General features: G+C 41.3%; 1 protein-coding gene across 5 annotated transcripts in view; it reads left to right on the top strand.

Moving 5' to 3' along the window:
* Positions 1-3,078, top strand: part of KLHL14 (kelch like family member 14) — a 60,513-nt gene extending 57,435 nt beyond the window's left edge. For 4 of the 5 annotated variants that reach the window (XM_038128371.1, XM_038128369.1, XM_038128370.1 and 1 more), the window contains one exon: positions 374-3,078. In XM_038128371.1, coding sequence (XP_037984299.1) covers positions 374-514 — 141 coding nt within the window. In that variant the 3' untranslated portion in view covers positions 515-3,078. The remainder of the gene's footprint in view (positions 1-373) is intronic. The other variant, XR_005255859.1, reaches the window with a different exon arrangement.
* The last annotated feature ends 16,529 nt before the right edge of the window (positions 3,079-19,607 follow it).

Genomic DNA, 19,607 nt, shown 5'->3' with positions numbered 1-19,607 from the left:
AAGAGGGGAATTAGCTACAGGGGCAGGCTTGGGTTGTTTTTCAGCTTATGGAGAACATGGAGTGTTTTTTTCCCCTTTGTGCTTCTCTATTTCGATCAGTTATTATTACACTCTATTCACCGATATGGAGCAATTTAAAAATCAAAAGGAATTTTGAAAAAGTGGTTGATAGGACTGTATGCTTACAGCTCTGCTTATGAAGTGCTTGTAAAGGAGACTGATTTTCAGAGGCTGGGTGCTGAAAAAACATAAACTTATTGAAGAGGTTCTAAGTTAGAGTGACCCCGAGACACTTTCAAATATCATTAGAGCTGATGTGTGACTTGGATTTTACCAAAACCACATTTAATACGACATTTTTTTCTACTACCAGGGAGCCTACAAATCTTCTACTATTTGCTACAGTCCTGAGAAAGGGACTTGGACAGAGCTGGAAGGTGACGTTGCGGAGCCCCTAGCAGGACCTGCGTGTTCAACCGTGGTATTGCCGGCCTGTGTTCCGTACAACAAGTGATGGGCCAGGAACACTGACACGAACACTGAGTGCATTTGGGAAAATAATGACGGGTGACGTAAATATTTTATTAGAACAGAATTCCTGTTAAAACAAAGCTGCCATAATTGACCCCTCATTCCATGTTTATGCTTTAGGAGCAAACTAAAAGAAAAGAAAAACCAAACCATCTCAGATAGGTGCCGGTGTCTTATGAAGCGAGAAGCTAAAACACACCGAACATTACATGCTGACAGACTGCCATTTCAGACTGATTTAAACTTTTCCTGCTGCAGAGACACTCCTCACATCAAATTTAACTTAAAAAAATAAATGGTGGCTAACTGTTCAAATAGAGCCTGAAGAGACAAGATCAGTATTGTGCATTGTATCTACCTGCATGTGATCTGTGTTGAAGTCATGAGGATATTGTTTTCATGAATGTTTCAGAATTCAGATAGTGAAAAGCTCACACTGCATTGCAGAATTGTCTCCTCCTCTGTAATCCTAACCTACAACTACTTCATATGCTCTGCAAGCAACACAGCATCAGAAGATTATAAAAGGTAAAGAAATATCATTCCGTTTTTGCACAGCTTGGCAACTAATACACTCTGCCTTCAAAGTCCCCATGTGCAAGTGCAGCAGAAAGCAGACTACAATGAAAGCTATGCTTTACAGAGCACTTCTTGCAATAGCAGCTTAGGGATTAGGATCAAATTCTGCTAATCACACTTGTGTAAAGTCAGAACCATTTCACTGAAATCACATGGAATGACTGGTTCTACATTAGTATAACAGAATTTGGATCCTACAGCTTAAAATCTAGCTTTGAAAAGTAAGTTATTTCTATGACCACTTAACGAAGCACCAGAAACCTTACTTCCTTTTCACTTACCTGTTAGATATCAGCATCTGTGCAAGTTCTTTCCAAAGACAAGAAGACTGCATTTAATCATAAATTTATTGCTTTGGACTCTGAAATGCTTATGCACATTTTTGGAGAGACACTGGTAAGTAGTTAAAGTAGTCCTATGTGGTTAATCTTAAGATGCACTCTGAGAGAGTTTTACTATTGATCCAAAGTAATATAAGGCTAGACTTTCCACTGCCTTATACCTGTGTAATTATTTACACATCGCAAAGTGAGTTCAGAATTCTCCCACATGGGACCGGTAGCATTTAGGACTTGCTTCATGAAGTCAGACAAACCAGACTGTCTATGTGTTAAGCTTATGTCTTTCTGTCCTGGCTTTGCAAAAGCAGTGACAAAATCTGAGCCTGATTCTTGACCACCTTGCAGCTAACAGACATAATCATTTGCCCCTCATTAAAGTATGTGCATAATTCTTCCACTGTGGTTTACTAGTGCTGCATCCATTACTCTCAGGACCATCCTCTTTACTGGTGTAAATTGACATTGCTCCGTCGAAGCCAATGGATGTACATTATGTCAGATAAATATCTGGCCTTTAATTTGCCTAGTTGTAACTGGCTGTACCAGATAAAAGGCAAAGGACACTCCAATCCTGCATATTCAGCCCTGCACATATCTTTCACGACAGGACTTAATGCTAGTGCATTAAGCAAGGAGCAGGCAGCTACTGGAGGTTGGTTTCAGCTGCAGAGGCAATAGACGGGAAAAAGACTTCATTATTTGCTTTGCAAAATAGAAAAAGGGTGAATGTACACAGAAATTACACTATATATTGATGCTTGAGAGCAATATAAATAACGGAGAGCAAATATCATGGGACTGTTTCTCTCTGGCATCAGTCCAATTTTATTGCAACTCCCTTGCTTGCAGCAGAATTACACAACTTGTAAAATTGGAGTAGTGCAGTAAAGACTGGTACCACACAAATGCAATAATCCAATTGATGAGGTAGCACGCCTGTAAGAAAATGTTTAAACAAAATAATTATCTGAAGATGCTAATATTTGAATGTGCCCTTGGGGAGTTTTCCAGTGAGCATCACTAAGGAACTCATAAAGGTGGAGTGTATATCCTGAAATCTCAATCCATTTCTCCTACATAGTGCAATCTTAGTTGGTTTTGTATTTATTTATATTGTTCAGATCCAAGGGATCCCTTGTAAAATACATTTGGTGCAATCATGACTTTTTTTTCCTTTCCTGTTGAAAGTATATAAATATAAATATATATAAAAAAGGAAACTGATAAGATACTAAATGAGGAAACCTTGTATGACATTTAAAAGGTCTGCCACTGAACACTGTCTGTCACCTGTCTCTACTAAAATGTACCATTTTCAAAGGATACTTCTTGTCCTTTTAAATGGTTCCTTTTTTTTTTACCAAGATAATTTAAAGATTTATGAGGACTGTATCTAAATCTTTCTATCTATCAGGAAGGCATGACCAAGGAAACAATGCTAACTAAATAAGTCACACAAAGAATGTAAATTTTGTACAGTACTAGACTGTGTAAATGAAGCTTGCTTGTAGGGGGGAAACTTTAAATAAAACTTTATGTACTAATTCAACTGTCTGCCATATTCCTACTTATAAAGTGTATGTATAAATAATATCTACATTAAATTCTTTGGAACTTTTTTTATCATGTAGATGTGTGAACTTCCTTTATTTTCTGGTGTTACATAATGGCCTCATTGTTTTCCAAGTGTCATTACTCAGTGCTTGTCAGTGCAGTGACCGCAGTAAAAGGCGGGTCTGTAGTGAGTCGGTCTTCCCCAGAGCACAGTGCCCGGCCTGGGAAAGCAGCACCTTTTTCCAGCAGGGAAAGCTCCACCCCTGTGCCTGCTCTCACTGGAGAAGCCACTGCATGCCTGTGAAACGCCTCTGCCTTGCGCTGCTCCCTCTGTTCCTCTGTCCCACAGTAAGTGAAAAGGACCCTGCTTTGTTAAGCCCAGTCTTGCTTTGGGGAATTTAATGCTGGTTGTTGTGGCAACTTCATACCTCTTCAAAATGTTCCACCCTTGGCAACTGACCCTTCTACCTATGGGTATTTCAGTTCTTGGAGGGAAAGTGCTGGCATGGGCGTGCTGTAGAGGAGTTGGGACAAGAGGTATACGCGAGGCTAAGACAAGGTAAAAGCAGGAGGCTCTACCAGGAAGCAGAAGGATCATCAATGCCAGTTACTATTCATGCATTGTTTATTCATGCCTACAAACCTTTGTCAGGGACCAGAATCTGCCTATGCAAACCAGGGGGGTGCACTGAGCAAAGTGGCCCCTGTGTTTAAAGCAGGTGTGGGCTGTACTGGATAGCACTAAGATAGCACAATGAATAGAATTGTTTCATTAATGAGTTTATTGCAGCAGAGGAAGGAAGGGAGATTTATGCTTTTTTTTAAGTAATGTGGGAGAAGGATGAAGAGGAGAAACTGGAAGCAATGGGCAGAGATATGACTTAGAAAGGAAGGGAACAAATAAACAAAAGGAAAAAATGGGAAACGAGACTGTGAGAGGAGAAGGTGGGATGTTTTTGAGGATCAAGGGCACAGAAAAAATCAGGATTAATGAGGAAAGCAAAGATGGTTTTTGAGAAGCACATATCAGACCAGGGCTGGAAAAAAATTAGAGGAAAGGCAATACAAAGGGCAGAAGAGAAACATAAGAAAATTCAATAGAAGACAATATGAGATAAACATGAAACTAACTAAAAAAGCCCTTGGGTGATGGTATTCAGCTAATCATTTTCAGTGGTCCTGCTGTTAAGCAGAAGGATAAATCAACAGAGTACTTAGGTGTTGCAGTGTTCAAGCCTTAATGCACAGACTTCAGCACAACAAAACCTATCAAAGAGATGCCCAGTGACACCTCACTACAGGGCCTGGGCTGTGGCAAACACCCAACCACAGCCAGCACCTGTGACAAGGGATGAGAGCTGATGCTGGTGGTGGGAAGCACAAGAAGAACAGATGAGCTACAATTCCTGGTCCCAGCTGCATTGAGAGCCCTTTCCATTTCTGATTCTCGTATGAGAGTCATCTTTGGGAGCTGGACACATGGACTGTTCCATAGTTCTCCTTCTCTGCTGTCCTTCCTGCCAAACCTTAATCTTCTCCATTTCATCCTCGGCATGACAAACTTGCCTAGGTACTTTTGCAGAGAGTTTTGCAGGGACCCGGAAAACAACAGATTTCTGACTGAAGGTGTTTCCCTGATCTTGAGCTATGGTCCCATCCACTGGGTGAAAAGTGTGACAAGACTGATTTGCTGGTGACTTGCAACCTGTACCCATGCCCTTAAGAATGACAAAGAGGGCATTTGAAAAATATGTTTTTCAATAATTACAGTGCTGTCTTTGAAGGTACTCTGCACCCACCCCCCAAAAGCTGGCATTGTTCCTTTCCCTCATATGTTTGTCCCCCTTTCTGCTTTTAATACAATGACTTCCTCTGCTAGCTGCATCTGTGAGCCAATTTCTGAGAAAAATCCATGCCAAACCTCATTATATATACTGGTTTCTATTGTATTATAATCACTCATCAATAAAGTACTCTACTTCCCCTGCTTTTAAGGGAGAGGCCATGTTTCAATTTAAATAGAGCTTTCTGGTACAGACAAAGGAGAAAGAAATCCCAAGCAGCGCTAAAAGGCCCAAGGTAAGTGCCAGTGCACACACTCCAGGGCAGTTTTAAGATACACATTTAATTTCTGCTATTAGTGCAGCAGTGGAAAGGAGTCAGTGTTTCAGCCTCTCGGGTCCAGTCCAAGGAAGCAGTCATGGCAGCACTGGAGGTCAGGGTGGTTTGCAGGAAGGGAAAGCACACTAATGAATTCTGGAGGGTTTGTAATGCCATAAAAGATTCAGTTAATCTGCAGCATAGATGTTGATCAGCAAAACTGAACCTAACTCTCTGGACCTTGTCAGATGTATTCTGTGCATGTCAGTGTTCCACACCAATTACAGATTTTAGAAGATGCTCTCATGCAAAACTATGTGCCCTAATATATAAGCCAGCTCAGATGTAACTAAAATTAAAATCTGACTGTGGCAAATCTCTGTGATCCTGATATATGAAAATCCAAATAAATGATTTGTTCCCAGAAATGAAAAATAACTTCAGCAGGAAATTTCAAAATTACTTATGCAGGATTAATCCAGTTCAATGAATGCATCTTGCGTTGATTAATAAAGCAATCCTGAATTGCAAACTAAAACGAGAGGAGACTTCTGGTGCTGATATATTTGTGTATTTCTGAAGCTGGAGAGAAATGCGCACTTGTGAGAGATGTGGTCAACCGGTGTAAACAGAGATTGAATACAAATAGTGATTTTCTAATTGTCTGTCTTCTCCCTGCAGCAGAAAACTACCTTTTTGTCATTGATCTTTTCTTCAAGAACATAGGTACGATGTTACCTGCCACATATTGAATGAGAACAGGGCATCTAACATGATTGTACGATGACTCCAATTAGTATCCAAATGACTTCTGCAGTTTTATATAGCAAAGAAAAAAACCAAACTTGAGCTACTTTCTGCTGATTTTCTTGCCACACAGAGTAGAAATTTTGTCTGGTAGCATTAGCTTTTGTGATCTGCTGCCCTTGAATTTAATTGGGCTTAGAGGTGAACAGATACAGGGAACCTATTTGGAAAGTGAAAACAAAGGAAGGAGATTTAAATGAATGTAACATTTTCCCAAAATTTTCATCAGCATCTACACAGACAAAAAAAATTGTTTTATTTATTTAAAAGGGTCTTTTAAATCTAAAAACCTGTTCTTCAGTTTGAAGAATTACTTTCAATCCGTGTTTTAAAAAGGAGTAGATATGATTGGCTGAGATATTTTACAAAATATCATTAAAATCTTTTTGGTTTTATCTTTAAAAAATAGTTTCTTGTGTCACCCTTAAACATCTTCCAGAAAATCACACTTGCAGGATCAGATTTGTAAATCTTCCTTAATATCTGGGTGTGTTGTGTGGTATTTGGTTCCTGATCTTTGAAAACTGATTTCCATTTTTGCTTCCATTTGTGCAAAATAATTCAGTTTTCAAAAAACTTTGGCTGACCAAGATTATTTTGTATGAATGGAGGCTGAACTTAAAAGGTACTTCACTGTGAATAGTGAATATGACTGATGATCCTTTTCATAAACACTAACAGAAAAAAAAATTGTTGTTTCCTGTGTATGTAGGGGTTTTGCAAAAAGTATTCAAATATACATGTACACGTTTACACCCAAAAAATGACAAGTTCATAGGCCATAGCAAGGACTGCTGTGACATTGTTTTTGCTAAAACTGTTAACTCAGTAACAGCACTGAAACTTGGATGTTTTTCTTTAAAAACCACCTCTTTAACTGCGAAGATGCCATTAGTCACAGCAGGGAGCATAACCAGAAGGAGGATGTCTGTAACTATAGCAAGAGAGCACATTAAACTGTAGGTCAAAATCACGACTGACTGATTACCTTCAGGGTGAAAGTAAATCTTCAGACTTGCCGGAGTGAGAGGGAACAGCACTGGCTGGGGCTTGCCAAGGTCATCCCCTGCCTCCCCCACAGCACGGCGGGGCCGGCGATGTCCAGCGCGCTCCCAGCAGACATTTGCTGACTCGCCTAACCTTCGTAGCCATGTGTGACGGGATGGAGTCACCGTCATCATCAGAAAATGCCTCCTAATGTCTAGCTTCAATGTCTCATTAGTTTAAAGAGGTGATTCCTGGAAAAACCTAAAATAGAAAACAAATATTTTCCAAAAGTCTAAGTCCATAATTGAATAATCTAAAACTTTCACAACAGACAGAATCTTTAAAGCTGCTTTTTCTTCTCCTGCTTTCAATGGAATAAACAAGAGAACTATTTATTTCCACTTTACAACAGCTTTTTTTTTTGCAAACCCAAAGACTCCCAGTCTTCACTTTTCTCTAAGCCTCCGACTCAATCTCTCCCTGACTATGGAATTTATATCTACCAGCAGTTCTGATTTTCTGTTTTTAGCTGATCTCCACCTGGCCCACATCTTCACCAGCACAGTGACCAGGAGGTTTCTGTCTAACTTACAGTAATGCAGCCCAGGATTGCAATGGACTGAAGCTTTGCAATGAGGTCTTTCCATCCCTAGGAAACTTCCCTATAACTTGCCCAGGTCACAACTGATCAGACCGATATTTTGGCACAAGACAAAAGATCTCCCTCTTATCTGTGCTTCCACTGAATTTAAGGACGAGATGTCATCTGGCTGTGCAAGATTCAGATAGGGAATCCAATAAACTTTAGTGAATGGACATACAGGACTGTGGTTAATTAACCTGCTGTAAGAAAGTGTGGCACTTTAATCACTGGGCATTCAGAACAAAATTACTGATGTCTTTTAAGCACTTTTACTTCTTCTAGGGGAATAAAATTAAAGATATCGGTGAAGAATTATATCTGGCACATCACCACCTCTTGTGAATTATTCTCCAAGCATTCTCTTTTGCCATGATATATTCCAGCGTTTTCAAGAGCTGCTGAGCACTTCCAGTACCTGAACTGAATAGATATATTTCTCCAACAATGGTCTTTTTTGAGTAGCACAAGGGTCTCATGCTTTGGACCGCCTGCTCTTGTTTTTAGGCAGTGGCTCAGGGCAATTATTTTCATAGACTGATGTATTCGTGCTTCTGAAAAATATCAGCTCTCCTGCTTGTCCTGTAAAAAATGTCATTGGTCATCAACTTCAGTTGATTCCAGTATGGATGCTTACTCCATCCCTGGCCCTGTAGTTCAGAGTTCAATCAGAAAACCTTTTGTTGCAATCTTTAGTGATACTGGATCTAGTAACTAAGTCTTTGCATTCAGGGTTGCAGTAACACTAGGCATTCCTCTTACAGTGGAGGAAAGAAAAAACCCAAAGAGCTGTAGCCTTGGTCTGCAAAGTGAACTGTGTATTAGACACCATGACTAGTCCAACCCAAAACATCAATGAATGAAGTCTTGGAGTAGCCCACACCCCAGTCACTACAAACACCACATTTCCATGCCAGCCCATTGGACTGTGTGGCTTCACTCCTTCCTCTCTCCTCCATTCCCTGGAGATAAGCAACAGCTCTTCCAAATGCCTCCTCCCTGGTGTCACTCGTGGTATTCCCCAGGCTGTGTCCAGCCCTGGAGTTCCCCCAGCGCCCACTGTCACTCACAGATGGGCAGCAGGGCTGGCATTGGCCATGTGTCAGGGTCTGCCACTGTACCCTGACCACGTCCCTGTTTCAGATGAAGTTATTAAACTACATTGCTTTGGGGGAATTAACTGTGCAAACATTTTAGGACCCAGCTGCAGAACAGAATTGACACCCTCATAATTTACCAGAGGGCACTTATTGGTAGCTCTGGAGATAACTCAAAAAATAATTTTTAAGACCTGAACAACACTTAACAGATGAGAAAAAGAGTTGTCATTCTGTACTTATTGCTTCCAATTAGAGGATGAACTGTCCTCTATTTTCTAAAGCATGTTTAATTTTGAATGAGTTTCTCATGAGCAGTGGGCTACCATAGGCAAATCTCATTTTGACAAGTACTAATTATGGACAACGCAGTGGCAGACTGTAATCTCTGTCATGAGAGCTATCAACAGGGATGCAGCGAAGGCTTAAACAGTGGGTGGCAGTACTCTGGGTCAAATTAATCACCACCATAATGACAATGAAATCAGTAGAGCTTTGGGATGTTAAGTTTGATAAAAGAAGCCATTCTGTTCTCTGTCTGGCTATTTACATTAAAGCCTGGCCTCAGCTTGAGCTAATCCTTTGTCACAGTGTTCAGGGCTGGAATTTTTTGGCATGGGGAGAGAGAACAAAGAGCAGTCCTCCTTGCAGAAGAAATGTTTTCATGTCCAGGTCTGAGTGGCTGAAAATGGATTACCTCAGTGTGAAGGAGACAGCCTCACAGGCTGCTGTTCTGAGGCACGTGAAAGGACTCAAAAATCTAAATCGGATTTTTGGGGGCGCAGCATTGGAAGTGCTGATGTGCTTGAAGCCAGGACCATTTGGCTTTGGATTCTTGTGAAAGAGCTTTAGGAAGGTCTGTTTTACTCCTTTGCATCCCTTTGCCGTGGCCACAGGTTGAGGTCTGAACAAGACTCCCTGGAGCTCCCCCCCTGGAGCGCAATGTAGGCAAATGCCAGACAAAGAGAGATGCAGTGAGTGCAGACACAGCTGAAAAAAAAAAAAAGGAGAAGAATCTAGGAATAACCAGGTGAGACAATTCTGCATGTAATGATGCTACACTAAACTGTGTCAAATCTGAACCCAAGTCAGCCTTGCCCTACAGCTATGGACTTGCTCACCATGAGTGCCTCATAGCACTTAATTCTGCTTTAGATACGTGTTGCATGCTCTGCTGCTAATGGCAGTTTCTATAACACCGAGCCTTGGAACATTCCCTAGCAATGTTCCATGTACCAATGTGTACCAATGCACAGGCTCCCTCCTGACCCACAGGAAGGGCACGTGCAGAGGTTGGACAGGAACTGCTGCCTTCCCTGACAGCTCTTAAGGCTTCACATCCCAGGCAGTGGGGCCCAAGGTGCTGTCCAGTGCATTCCAAGTGGTCCATGTGGACACAGACACAGCAATGGGCTGTGCTGCTTGTGTTCTGCTGTGGCACAAACATGGAACACCTCCTTGTTTAGCCACGCAGGGGTCCCCAATCCCCTGTCCTGCCCCCCTCAGGGCTATTGTTCCATGTTCTCTGCATCTTCTGGCAACTTAACAAATACTGCTTTGATGATGGTGGTGTAGCCCAGCATTTTGTCTGGGGCTACAATAGAGAATTTTCATTCTGACATCCACAGTCTCATATAAATGGAAGAATCAAATGTAAAACAGTGTCTTTCCATTCATCTATTTAGTACCAGACTGGTTACAAAAATATATAAGTACCCTAAAACCCAAATAAACTGCCAACCATCCATTTTGGATCCATTTTGTAACTGTGCAGAATAATCTGTTCTTTTATTAGAGTGGTTAAAGGAGATTTAGAGGGAGAAAAGAGCATGGTGACTTCCAAGGGAAGAGTGAGTGATTCAGTGCAAAAAGGGTAAATTTCATCTGCACATTCTTAACTGTGAGGACATTCTGCACATCTCAGGAGTGCACTAAGTGGTGCAGTAAACCAGTAAATTAGAAGAATGTAAATTCTTTAGTAGGAATTGCACGCAAGGGAAAAATGCTTCCTCATGCTCATATTTGTTTTCATGAAAATAATGTACACTCTTCCTAAAATCATACTGGTACAGAGCTGAGTAAGACATCAAAACCAGTAATAGATATTACACTGGACTAAGAAATGGCAATGACACAATTATCTTCTGTGTTTCTGATGATCACTGTGATAAAGCCAGGAGCTGGAGTACTTAGAGCCAGCTTGTAGCATTGTAGCTCTTTCTGCCTCTCCCTCTGTCTGTCTTATTTATCTCTCATTAAACTAAATTGTATTCTTATTGGCTGACTGACCTCTGATACTGTTATTAATTGATTTATATAGTGCCTTTTGCAAGCCTCAAGGCACTTCAGAGAATTGAAAATATATATAAGGATCACTTCACCAATCACCTCAGTGCAGCCACCTCTGGGCTGGAAACTGGTGGCCACTGCAGTGGCACTGGGAAGAGTTTGGGTTAGAAAAGAAGGCAGGGTTGCGGAACCAACACTTCCAGCAGTTCTACTGTCAAGCCGCTGCCTTGCTATCAGACTAAAAGAGTCAAAAAACTTTAAGAAAAAAGACTATTTCTGGCAAATAATGAGTCAACAAAATATGTTTGAAAGCAAGCTTGAGCTAAAATATTTTCATGGTGAATGCAGTGCCCAAGGGCTGTGGCAAGGCCTGTGTTTTTTCAGGAGGTCCTGAAGACCACAGAAACTCCCTGGACATCACTCCCTCAGAACTTCTGCCCAGCATCAGCCTCCTTGCAGCACTGACCGACTTCCCCACTGTCTTCCATGTGTGTGTGCAGCATGTCCCCACAAACCTTGTGGTACCCAAAGGGCTGCGGGTGCTGCCATGAATAAATGCCATGCACTGGATCACTGAACAGCTACTGGGAGCCAGGTCTGCTGCTTCCTCCTGTCACCTTGGGAAGCTGACAGGGGTTTCAGAGAGGAGACTGGAGTTTCCTGGCACTCTGAGCCCTGTTCAGCTCAGGACCTAAAGCATCCCACGCAGTGTGCGATGGCTGCTAGCACCACTGCTACACTTCCTTGATGCCTGCAGTGTTATGAGTAATGAAGAAAAAAATGTTAAACTAGGCAAAGACACATAGTGGGTGGCCACCCTGACAGGAAGGGATCACACACACCAAAGAAAGGATGCAGATCTTCTCCACAAAAGGACACCCCAGCCATCTTTCCCTTACCCTCTGTGGCGATTCTCAACACCACAGCAGAACCACACCTGTGGTCCCTGTCAGCATTGATGCCAACTTCTCAAATGTAGCAAGGCTGTAGTTTTTCTGTATAATAGCTTGAGCATTCACAATAAACATTTTAATACTTTCCCATCAATCAGAGATGAGAAGGCTTTGTAGTTTTTTCACAATATTATAGTTTTGACTTCATTTGAAACATCTGAATGCCTCTAATTAAAAAAAAAATTAAAAAGAAAAAAGAAAGAAACCTTTCTGAAGGTGCAAACATAACAGAGAATATAAGTAATCTTGATTATGTTAGGTCATTAAAGCCACTTAGTGAAATGCTTTATATAGATCTGAAGGTTTTGAACCCTTCCCCATTAAAATGAACCCTGAACATGAAAATGTGCACCCCTTTCCAGAGCAGAATTAATTTCACTAACTCCATTAACAAGCAGGTCTGCTCTCGTCTTATCTTTCAAGAATTCTCTACCTGATTGCATTTATGTTCTCATTTAGCATCTCAAAATGGGCACTTTCTCTCAAGAAAGGTTAGTGCATGACTCACCCTCTTAGTTAATCTGACTAATTAGCATACAGTCACCCATTAACAGCATTAGAACAACAACTGTAGCTCTCACTACCTCACTCTCTGGAAAAAAAGACCTCTTTTAGTTTGCAAGGACATTGGTTATTCCCTGTCTTTTGACAAGTGTGGGGTTATTTATCACACCAGCACAGGATTTGCACATAGCTCTGGAAGGGGTGATATAATTCTTAATATCCTGCAAAAACCCTCAACCCATAATCTTTCCTAGCAACTTATTGAAAATTATTCAAAAATTAAGTCCTTAAGTCTGCAAAAACCTTTCTGACATCCAAGCTGCTCCCATGCACCTCTTCCAACTTCACTGAATGAAATCAATGGTGGAAATTAAATAAGTTTTTCTGATGTGCGATAAGTCACAATAAATGTATCAATATTAAAATCTTTCATACTCCCACCATTCATAGTGGTCTTGGACTTATTTCCCGCAGATATCCTAGATGTATCAAGACAGAAGGAAGATTTGTGGGTGCTTAGAAGAGTAATTTTCTGGGAAGCATGCCTTGCAAACCAGGAATATTTTTATTCATGGAGGTGCTGCTGGGAACAGCAGGTTAAAAGACAGAACTAGGGAGGCAAAGCCAACAACTGCCAGAGCTCCTTAAGACAACCGCAGAGTGCCCAAGGTACTCAAGGAGATTTACGCACCCAATTTCAGCCTGCCCCAAATAGTCTGAAAAGCTGTAGAACCCAGATAGGTGTGAATTTCTATTATTTATTTCAAAGGGTTGTTCACTGGAAGCCTAATTTTGGTCACTTAAATGCCAGGACAGTTAATCTTTCCACTGCTGCTCACCACACCAGAAATCCCTGTAATCTAACAGACTTCTCCTGTGCCACCAGCACACAGGTGAAACCCACCAATGCCTTCACACACCTTCACACCCAAGGAATAAACCTGCTGCCTGCTGTGCTGCCTGCACAGTCCTCAGATGGTCTTCAAAGCATGAGGGGAAGTATTTAAAGCTCCTTGCTGTAAGCATGAAGCTGTTGGATGCTGGTGTTTGTCTGGGTTTTTAAAGTGGCTGTGTTGGGTGCTTTAGAGCCAGCTCTGGTGCCTGAAAGACCTTGAGGTTTTGTAACCTCTGTACCTCACCTCCTCCTCAGCCAGTAGTGAGAAGCAGCAGACATAATAAATGAAAAATGGGTATTCAACACAGCATCACAAACTTCAGAAATCTGAAATGCTTAGTGGACCTGCAGGTTTTACCTGATGGCAATGTCACTGTTCACTATCAACAGCAAATCCAATCTTTGGGCAGGCTCAGGCTGGGCAGTGTCAGAAGTCATGCTGAGTGTTTCTATCTGCTTTGAGCAAAAGCTGAGCCACAGATCCCCTGACCAAAGATCCCTCACAGGAGGTGATGCTGGTTGTACCCTCCTCCTGCTGCGCAGCCGTGCCATGCCACTCGTAATGACTGTGCCTCCACAGCTGGGACTGAAAAGCAGAAAAGCTCCTGGCACAGATGGGACAACACCAATGCCCCAGGAATCTGAGTCAAATCCTGGTTTCAAAGTGCCCCTGATGGTACCAACAAAGATTTTGTCCAACTCACATTAGCAGTTAAACTAGTTTCAGGACCAGTGGAGGGCAATATTGCTTTGGCTTCCTTGAATAAAGGGATTGAGGCACTAGCTAGGGCACAGACCTGATGTTTGCAAGGCAAAGCTCTTACTCTGGGCACAGGATGACACATTTTGCTCCACAAGAACCAGCCCCAGGTGTGTACAGCCTCTGGAGTACCAGCACCGCCTTGTGGAACACCTCACTCACTAAACACCAGCTTGCTGTAGAAATTGATAGTTTTGAACAGACACCATTTCCCCAGACTCATACACAGGGATAGAGAGAGGTGGAAGCAGCTCCAGGGTGAAACAGATTCTCTGTACATACCAGTCCTCTTATGACTTCTGTTTTCCTCATTAGAAGCTTGACTCAGCATTCAAAAATTTCCCAGTTCTGCATTTACCACAAGTTCATGTCTAAGTATATATATGAAGGGGGTTAAAAACAGTACTTAGGCTGTATTTTGTAGAAATACAGTCTAGTTAATTCAGGACATTAAGTACTTCTGGATTTGAGCAAAGCATTCAGAAGTTGAAGTCAGCAAGTCTGCAAAAGCAGCATGTGACTTAAAATATTTGCCCTTTTTAAAAGTAGCTTCTTAGACCCCTTTCATAATTTCAGATTGCTTATTTTAACTTTAAGAGGGAACATTCATATTTTGTGTTGCTTCTCTTAGCACTTCAGACTCAATCTTGCCGTTGTATGGCTTATTCTGCTATAATTTCTCTCCCTGGAAAGCAATGCTTTGCACTTGAGCTCAGTGAAGAGCTGTGGCGTTCCTCCTTTTCCATCTTTGGGGTCTGTGGCAAGTGATGGCTGCTTGTTGGCAATGATGGAGCAGGTGGCTGCTGCTGGGGTGGTGAGTGGACTTTCTGAAAAGATGGGACAAGAGCAAGAGGGTTGAAGCCTGGTTAGATAGAGATGGCAGGACATTGTCCAAACGTGGGGCAAAGCTGGGGCACCTGAGGGGAAACTAAAGCCTGATGGGGTTTGCAGGATAGTTATGGGGTTTGTGGGGGCAAATATGAGGGGTTTTTTTCTATCCCCTCATTCACTGGCTGCTGCCACATCCCTGCCTTGTCCTGTTTCCACTGTGTCAGGTGGACCACAGTCCCCATGAAGGGTCCCACAGCAGTTGCCAGAACAGTTCCAGCATAGACCACCAGCAAGCAGTGACAAGTCCTGATGCTAGGCTGTAGTGGGGCAAATCTGTCAGGAGAAATCATATTTTTTGTTAGACCTGTTACTTGGCTGTAAAACCACAGAAAAGCTTCCTAGCTTTTTTTATCTGCAGAGAAATTTGTGTCTGAAAACATATTTTTTCCCAGCTATATCAGTTGCTCCAAGAAAAAAAAGTGTAATCTCTTAATGCAATCTGTGTCTGTCATATCTGTAGATATGTATCACAGCTACATCATGATTCAGAATTTAGCACATGCCATTCGGTGTGAGCTGCAGATCTGTGCCTGCCGAAATGCTGTCCAAGAGCCACAAGTGCACATCAAACCATTTTTTAATTGCAACCTGTGTATGTTCAACCTGACCTTTACAGACACCAGAATTTATTTACACAGCATGGAAAGGGGCAGAAGATTGGAACTGAAGCCTGGAGTGTCTTAATGTGCTATTGGGATTCCTTTTTGCATGAGAGAAGCACTTATATTTTTTACATATAACTATTACATATAATATATAACTAATGATAGGATAGCAGCAAAGATTAGTGGAGGTTAGGTACTTCAAAATTAACAGAGTTGACAAGATTGACAGAAAATAACTGCATTTCACCTTTAACATGTGACTGCAAAGAACAGGCTGTCAATGCACAAATCATTCTTATTGATATTATACATCCATGTTTCTGAGAGAGTTTTAATGTTAAAACTATTGTCAAAAGCTTTAGTGAAGATCTGAAATAATCACCAAATAGATTTTTCAAAAACTTAAAAGCAATTTGGGGTTTGAAATTTCTGTCTTGTGATTCCACCAGGGACACAGGGGAACTATGAAGGTTCAGCTGCTTTTTTTCTTCCTTGTTGTGGTACTTCTGCCCCAAGGAGTTCCATATTATTGCATTATATGTAGAATGTTTCTGACTGTAGAAGACAGGAAAGAACCTAGTTGAAAAGCCTCTACTTTTAATGACAAGAGGTGCTCAATGTTCAGTGGTCTTGGACTTCAAGAAAGAAATATACTGTTTGTATGAAGACTTGCACCATTGCCTATCTGCAACTCTGATCATGAGAGAATCCAAAGAGATTCTGCAGTTAAAAGAGTGCTGGCACATCACATGGCACAAGAATGTATTGGTTTTACTCTACTGATACAATTTAGTGCCTCTTGTAAATCCATGCTTGTCCATTCCCTTTAATTTGCATACTTGCCAACAGTCAAGCTAAGCATGCAGGCAGGGTTAGTCTAACTCAGCTGTGAAAACCTGAGAAAGAAAATACTATTTTATTTTATTGCATTTAGCGTTCCATTACCAAAAATATTGAATTATACCTTTACTTAATTAGAATTAGTAATTGTCACGTGAGTCTTTAGCTCATTTGTGTGTACAGTTATCTTCAATTCACAATCCTGTTGGCTTTTAACACGTGATCACAGGGAAGGACTCCATACATCCTCAGGCTGTCCTTTGACATGTCTGTATTCCTCAGATAGAGGTGACTCTAACAAAAGAATCACTAAACTTTTGGCGGCTGAGAAAGTCACAGGGAGAAAAGAATTTATCATTTATCAGGAATGGCATCTCACTCTTCTGCAAAACTGGCAAAATCTTCTCAAAGAAGTGAGCTTTAGATCAAAAAAGCCTTGTTCCCTTAATCTTGTTTAGAGGAAAATAAAGCAAATTTCCAGATCCACCTTACTTCCATCACCTTCATCTTTCTTTAAGTGCTAGAAGTGTTCAAAACTGGACACCATTCTCCAGCTGAACACCACATCTGCATTGAGCAGAGGAAGAAAACTTCATCTACATTGAAGACAAAGGGCATTTTTAAAAATTCATTTCAGTACAATATTTGCATTTTTGCCATATAATTAACTCATATTCATAGTAACTTTCAGATCTTCTCCATGGCTTTTATGGTGTTTCAGGTATTTCCAGGTATGTGGAGTTTAAAATGCAGATTCTCATTTCTGAGTGTAGGGCTTTTCCTTGTGAACTCACACAGTATTTTTTTCTTATCTCCTTCTCCAAGACACCAAGAATAGTCTAGATCTTAGCTCTGTCCTGAAAACAGCAGGTGTGCAGCTCTCTTAGCTTGGTGTTTTCTGCAAATTTATTAAATATGCTTTTTACTTCATCAGACATGTTTCACTGAAATTTACTCTGAATGAACATTCAACACTAATACCAGGTCGATGACAGATCTCTGGAACATTCTCTCTTGAAACATGCTTCAGTGTGACAGTGATCTACTAATTATTCCCTTTAGTTTTTGAAGTGGCTTAGAACTGATGTACCCTGAGTGTATTTTCCTTGTGTGCTTATGGGAATTCCATGTGTAACCACGGAAAAAAAATCTCCCTGAAGTTGTGATTTACAGACTCTTATTCCTTCTTCCCTAATCCACAAGGCCTGTTATCCTGTCACAGAAAGAAATTAGGCTAGTTTTATACAATTTGTACTTGACAAATCCCATTTGTCCTTGAAGCTTGTTTGATTATTTGTTCCTTTAGTCTCCAGCTCTTCCTTTCCCTGCTTTCTAAAGATAAGCTTTAAGTTTATCATTTTCCAGGCTTATCCTGTGTAACTTATCTGGCACACATTTCATTACTTGTTTTCATCTCCAGCTTCCTCTGAAGGTGAGATTTGGTCAACTTCACCGGTCATCAAGCAGCACTCTTTTAAGCTGACACACTCCTGTGCACTTTGTAATGTGCATGATCAATGGCTCCAGAAGAGCTTTGGAGCACTCCCTCAGTGCTAGCTATCCTTATTTCACAGAAGGTATCAGTGCTCACGCTTGTGGATAAACTACAGCCACAGCTGCCTTGGTCTCCACAGCCACGGCACCACTTGTCTGCTCTCCTTTGCTTAGCCACAGCCTGTAGTAGCCCACAGTAATTTTGTTCCTCCACCTTAAAAACCACAAACTCCAAATTTCAAAGTCATCTTTGAGGCAGGTAGCGTCTTGGATTTTGATTTAAGAAACTCCATGCCACCAGTATAGCACAAACAAGTGTGGTTTGTAAAGGACAGAAGGGTTAAGTTTCAGTCTGCTTCAATCTTCTGACAACTCACCAGACCCTGTGTCTCCCATCCTGGCTCCTCTCACCCTTTTGGTCTTCCATTTCACCAGGCCCTATCTATGCCTTGTGAAGCACAATGTTGGAGAAATATGCAAGGTGGAAAACCCAGGAGGGTGTGGAAGATGATGGAGGATGCAGCAGTGAAAAGAGAAGAGTTGTATGCAACATCTGTGGTGGTTCATTCGACCCACAGCCCAGCTCCACCTGCCCCCCATCCTTCCTATTCAATTTCTGTTGCAGCATGAAGCAGAATTTAGGAAGTTAGAGTTGATTTGAAAAAATGATAGATTGTCTCCAGAACCATTGATTTCATCAGTTCGAAAATAAGACGGGAGATGATGACTTTCTACAGATTATTGGTGCTTAAATACCAACACGGTCCCATTAAAAGCTGCAGTACCCAATGCTACAAACCCAGCAGCCACACTACAAGTAGCCACACATCCATGGATGGCAACACTAGATAGAAAAGATATGATCTTTATGGTCTCCTTACAAGAAGACAATAAAGAGAAATTTGCTTTTACTTGGGAAGGTATCCAATGTACCTTTAGCAGACTCCCATGGGAGTATAAACATTCTCCCATGATTGCTCATGCTGTGCTTGCTGAACTTCTTAACTTTTACAGACAGTCTCACTTCCTCAAATGCAAAATTGTGTTAATATAGATGATATTGTGATTGCAGGAGATTTGCTTGAAAAGATGGGGAAGCATCAGTAACAGAGCAAGCACTGCATAAAGAAGGTGAGACCTCACCAGAAGCACATGTCAAGGGGCAAGTGAAGAAGCAAAGATTCTGGGTACTTGGTGGACAGCAGGCAGTGCAGTAAGAAAACACCGTAAGAAAAACAGAACAGCTGCAGTCATCCCAGTCTAGAAAAGAGTTACAAAAGTTAGTGAGAACTTTAGGATATGGGAGAAAACAACTATCTGGATTTTCTACCACTGCTTGCACATTATATTCGCTTTTATGAATGGGAAAACTGTGGAGGTGGAATTTGGAACATGAAGAGGCAGTCAAAACCTTAATACAGGAATTAAAACCATCAATCACTAGGACCAGTATACCCCCACAACCCTGTCATAACAGAATGCGGATTTGCTGAACAGGGTACTTCCAGAAACCTATTTCAAAGTGTTTCACTGATGCTTCAGCAAAAAAGATAAATGGCAAATGGCAATGTAAGGCTGCTGCACTAAACATTAACACTGGCAAACAAATAATAGAAGAAGGTGAAGGTAGTACACAAGTAGGAAAATCAAGGGCAGTTATTTTGGGAGCACAAAATGGAGGAAAAATTCTATATGTGGAGTCCTATGCTGTGCAGATAGGCATCACACAGTGGTTCAGTC

Source organism: Motacilla alba, chromosome 2 (assembly GCF_015832195.1).
Source record: "Motacilla alba alba isolate MOTALB_02 chromosome 2, Motacilla_alba_V1.0_pri, whole genome shotgun sequence".
In the NCBI taxonomy this organism is placed as follows: Eukaryota; Metazoa; Chordata; class Aves; order Passeriformes; family Motacillidae; genus Motacilla; species Motacilla alba.
This window is presented reverse-complemented; position numbering and strand designations above follow the sequence as displayed.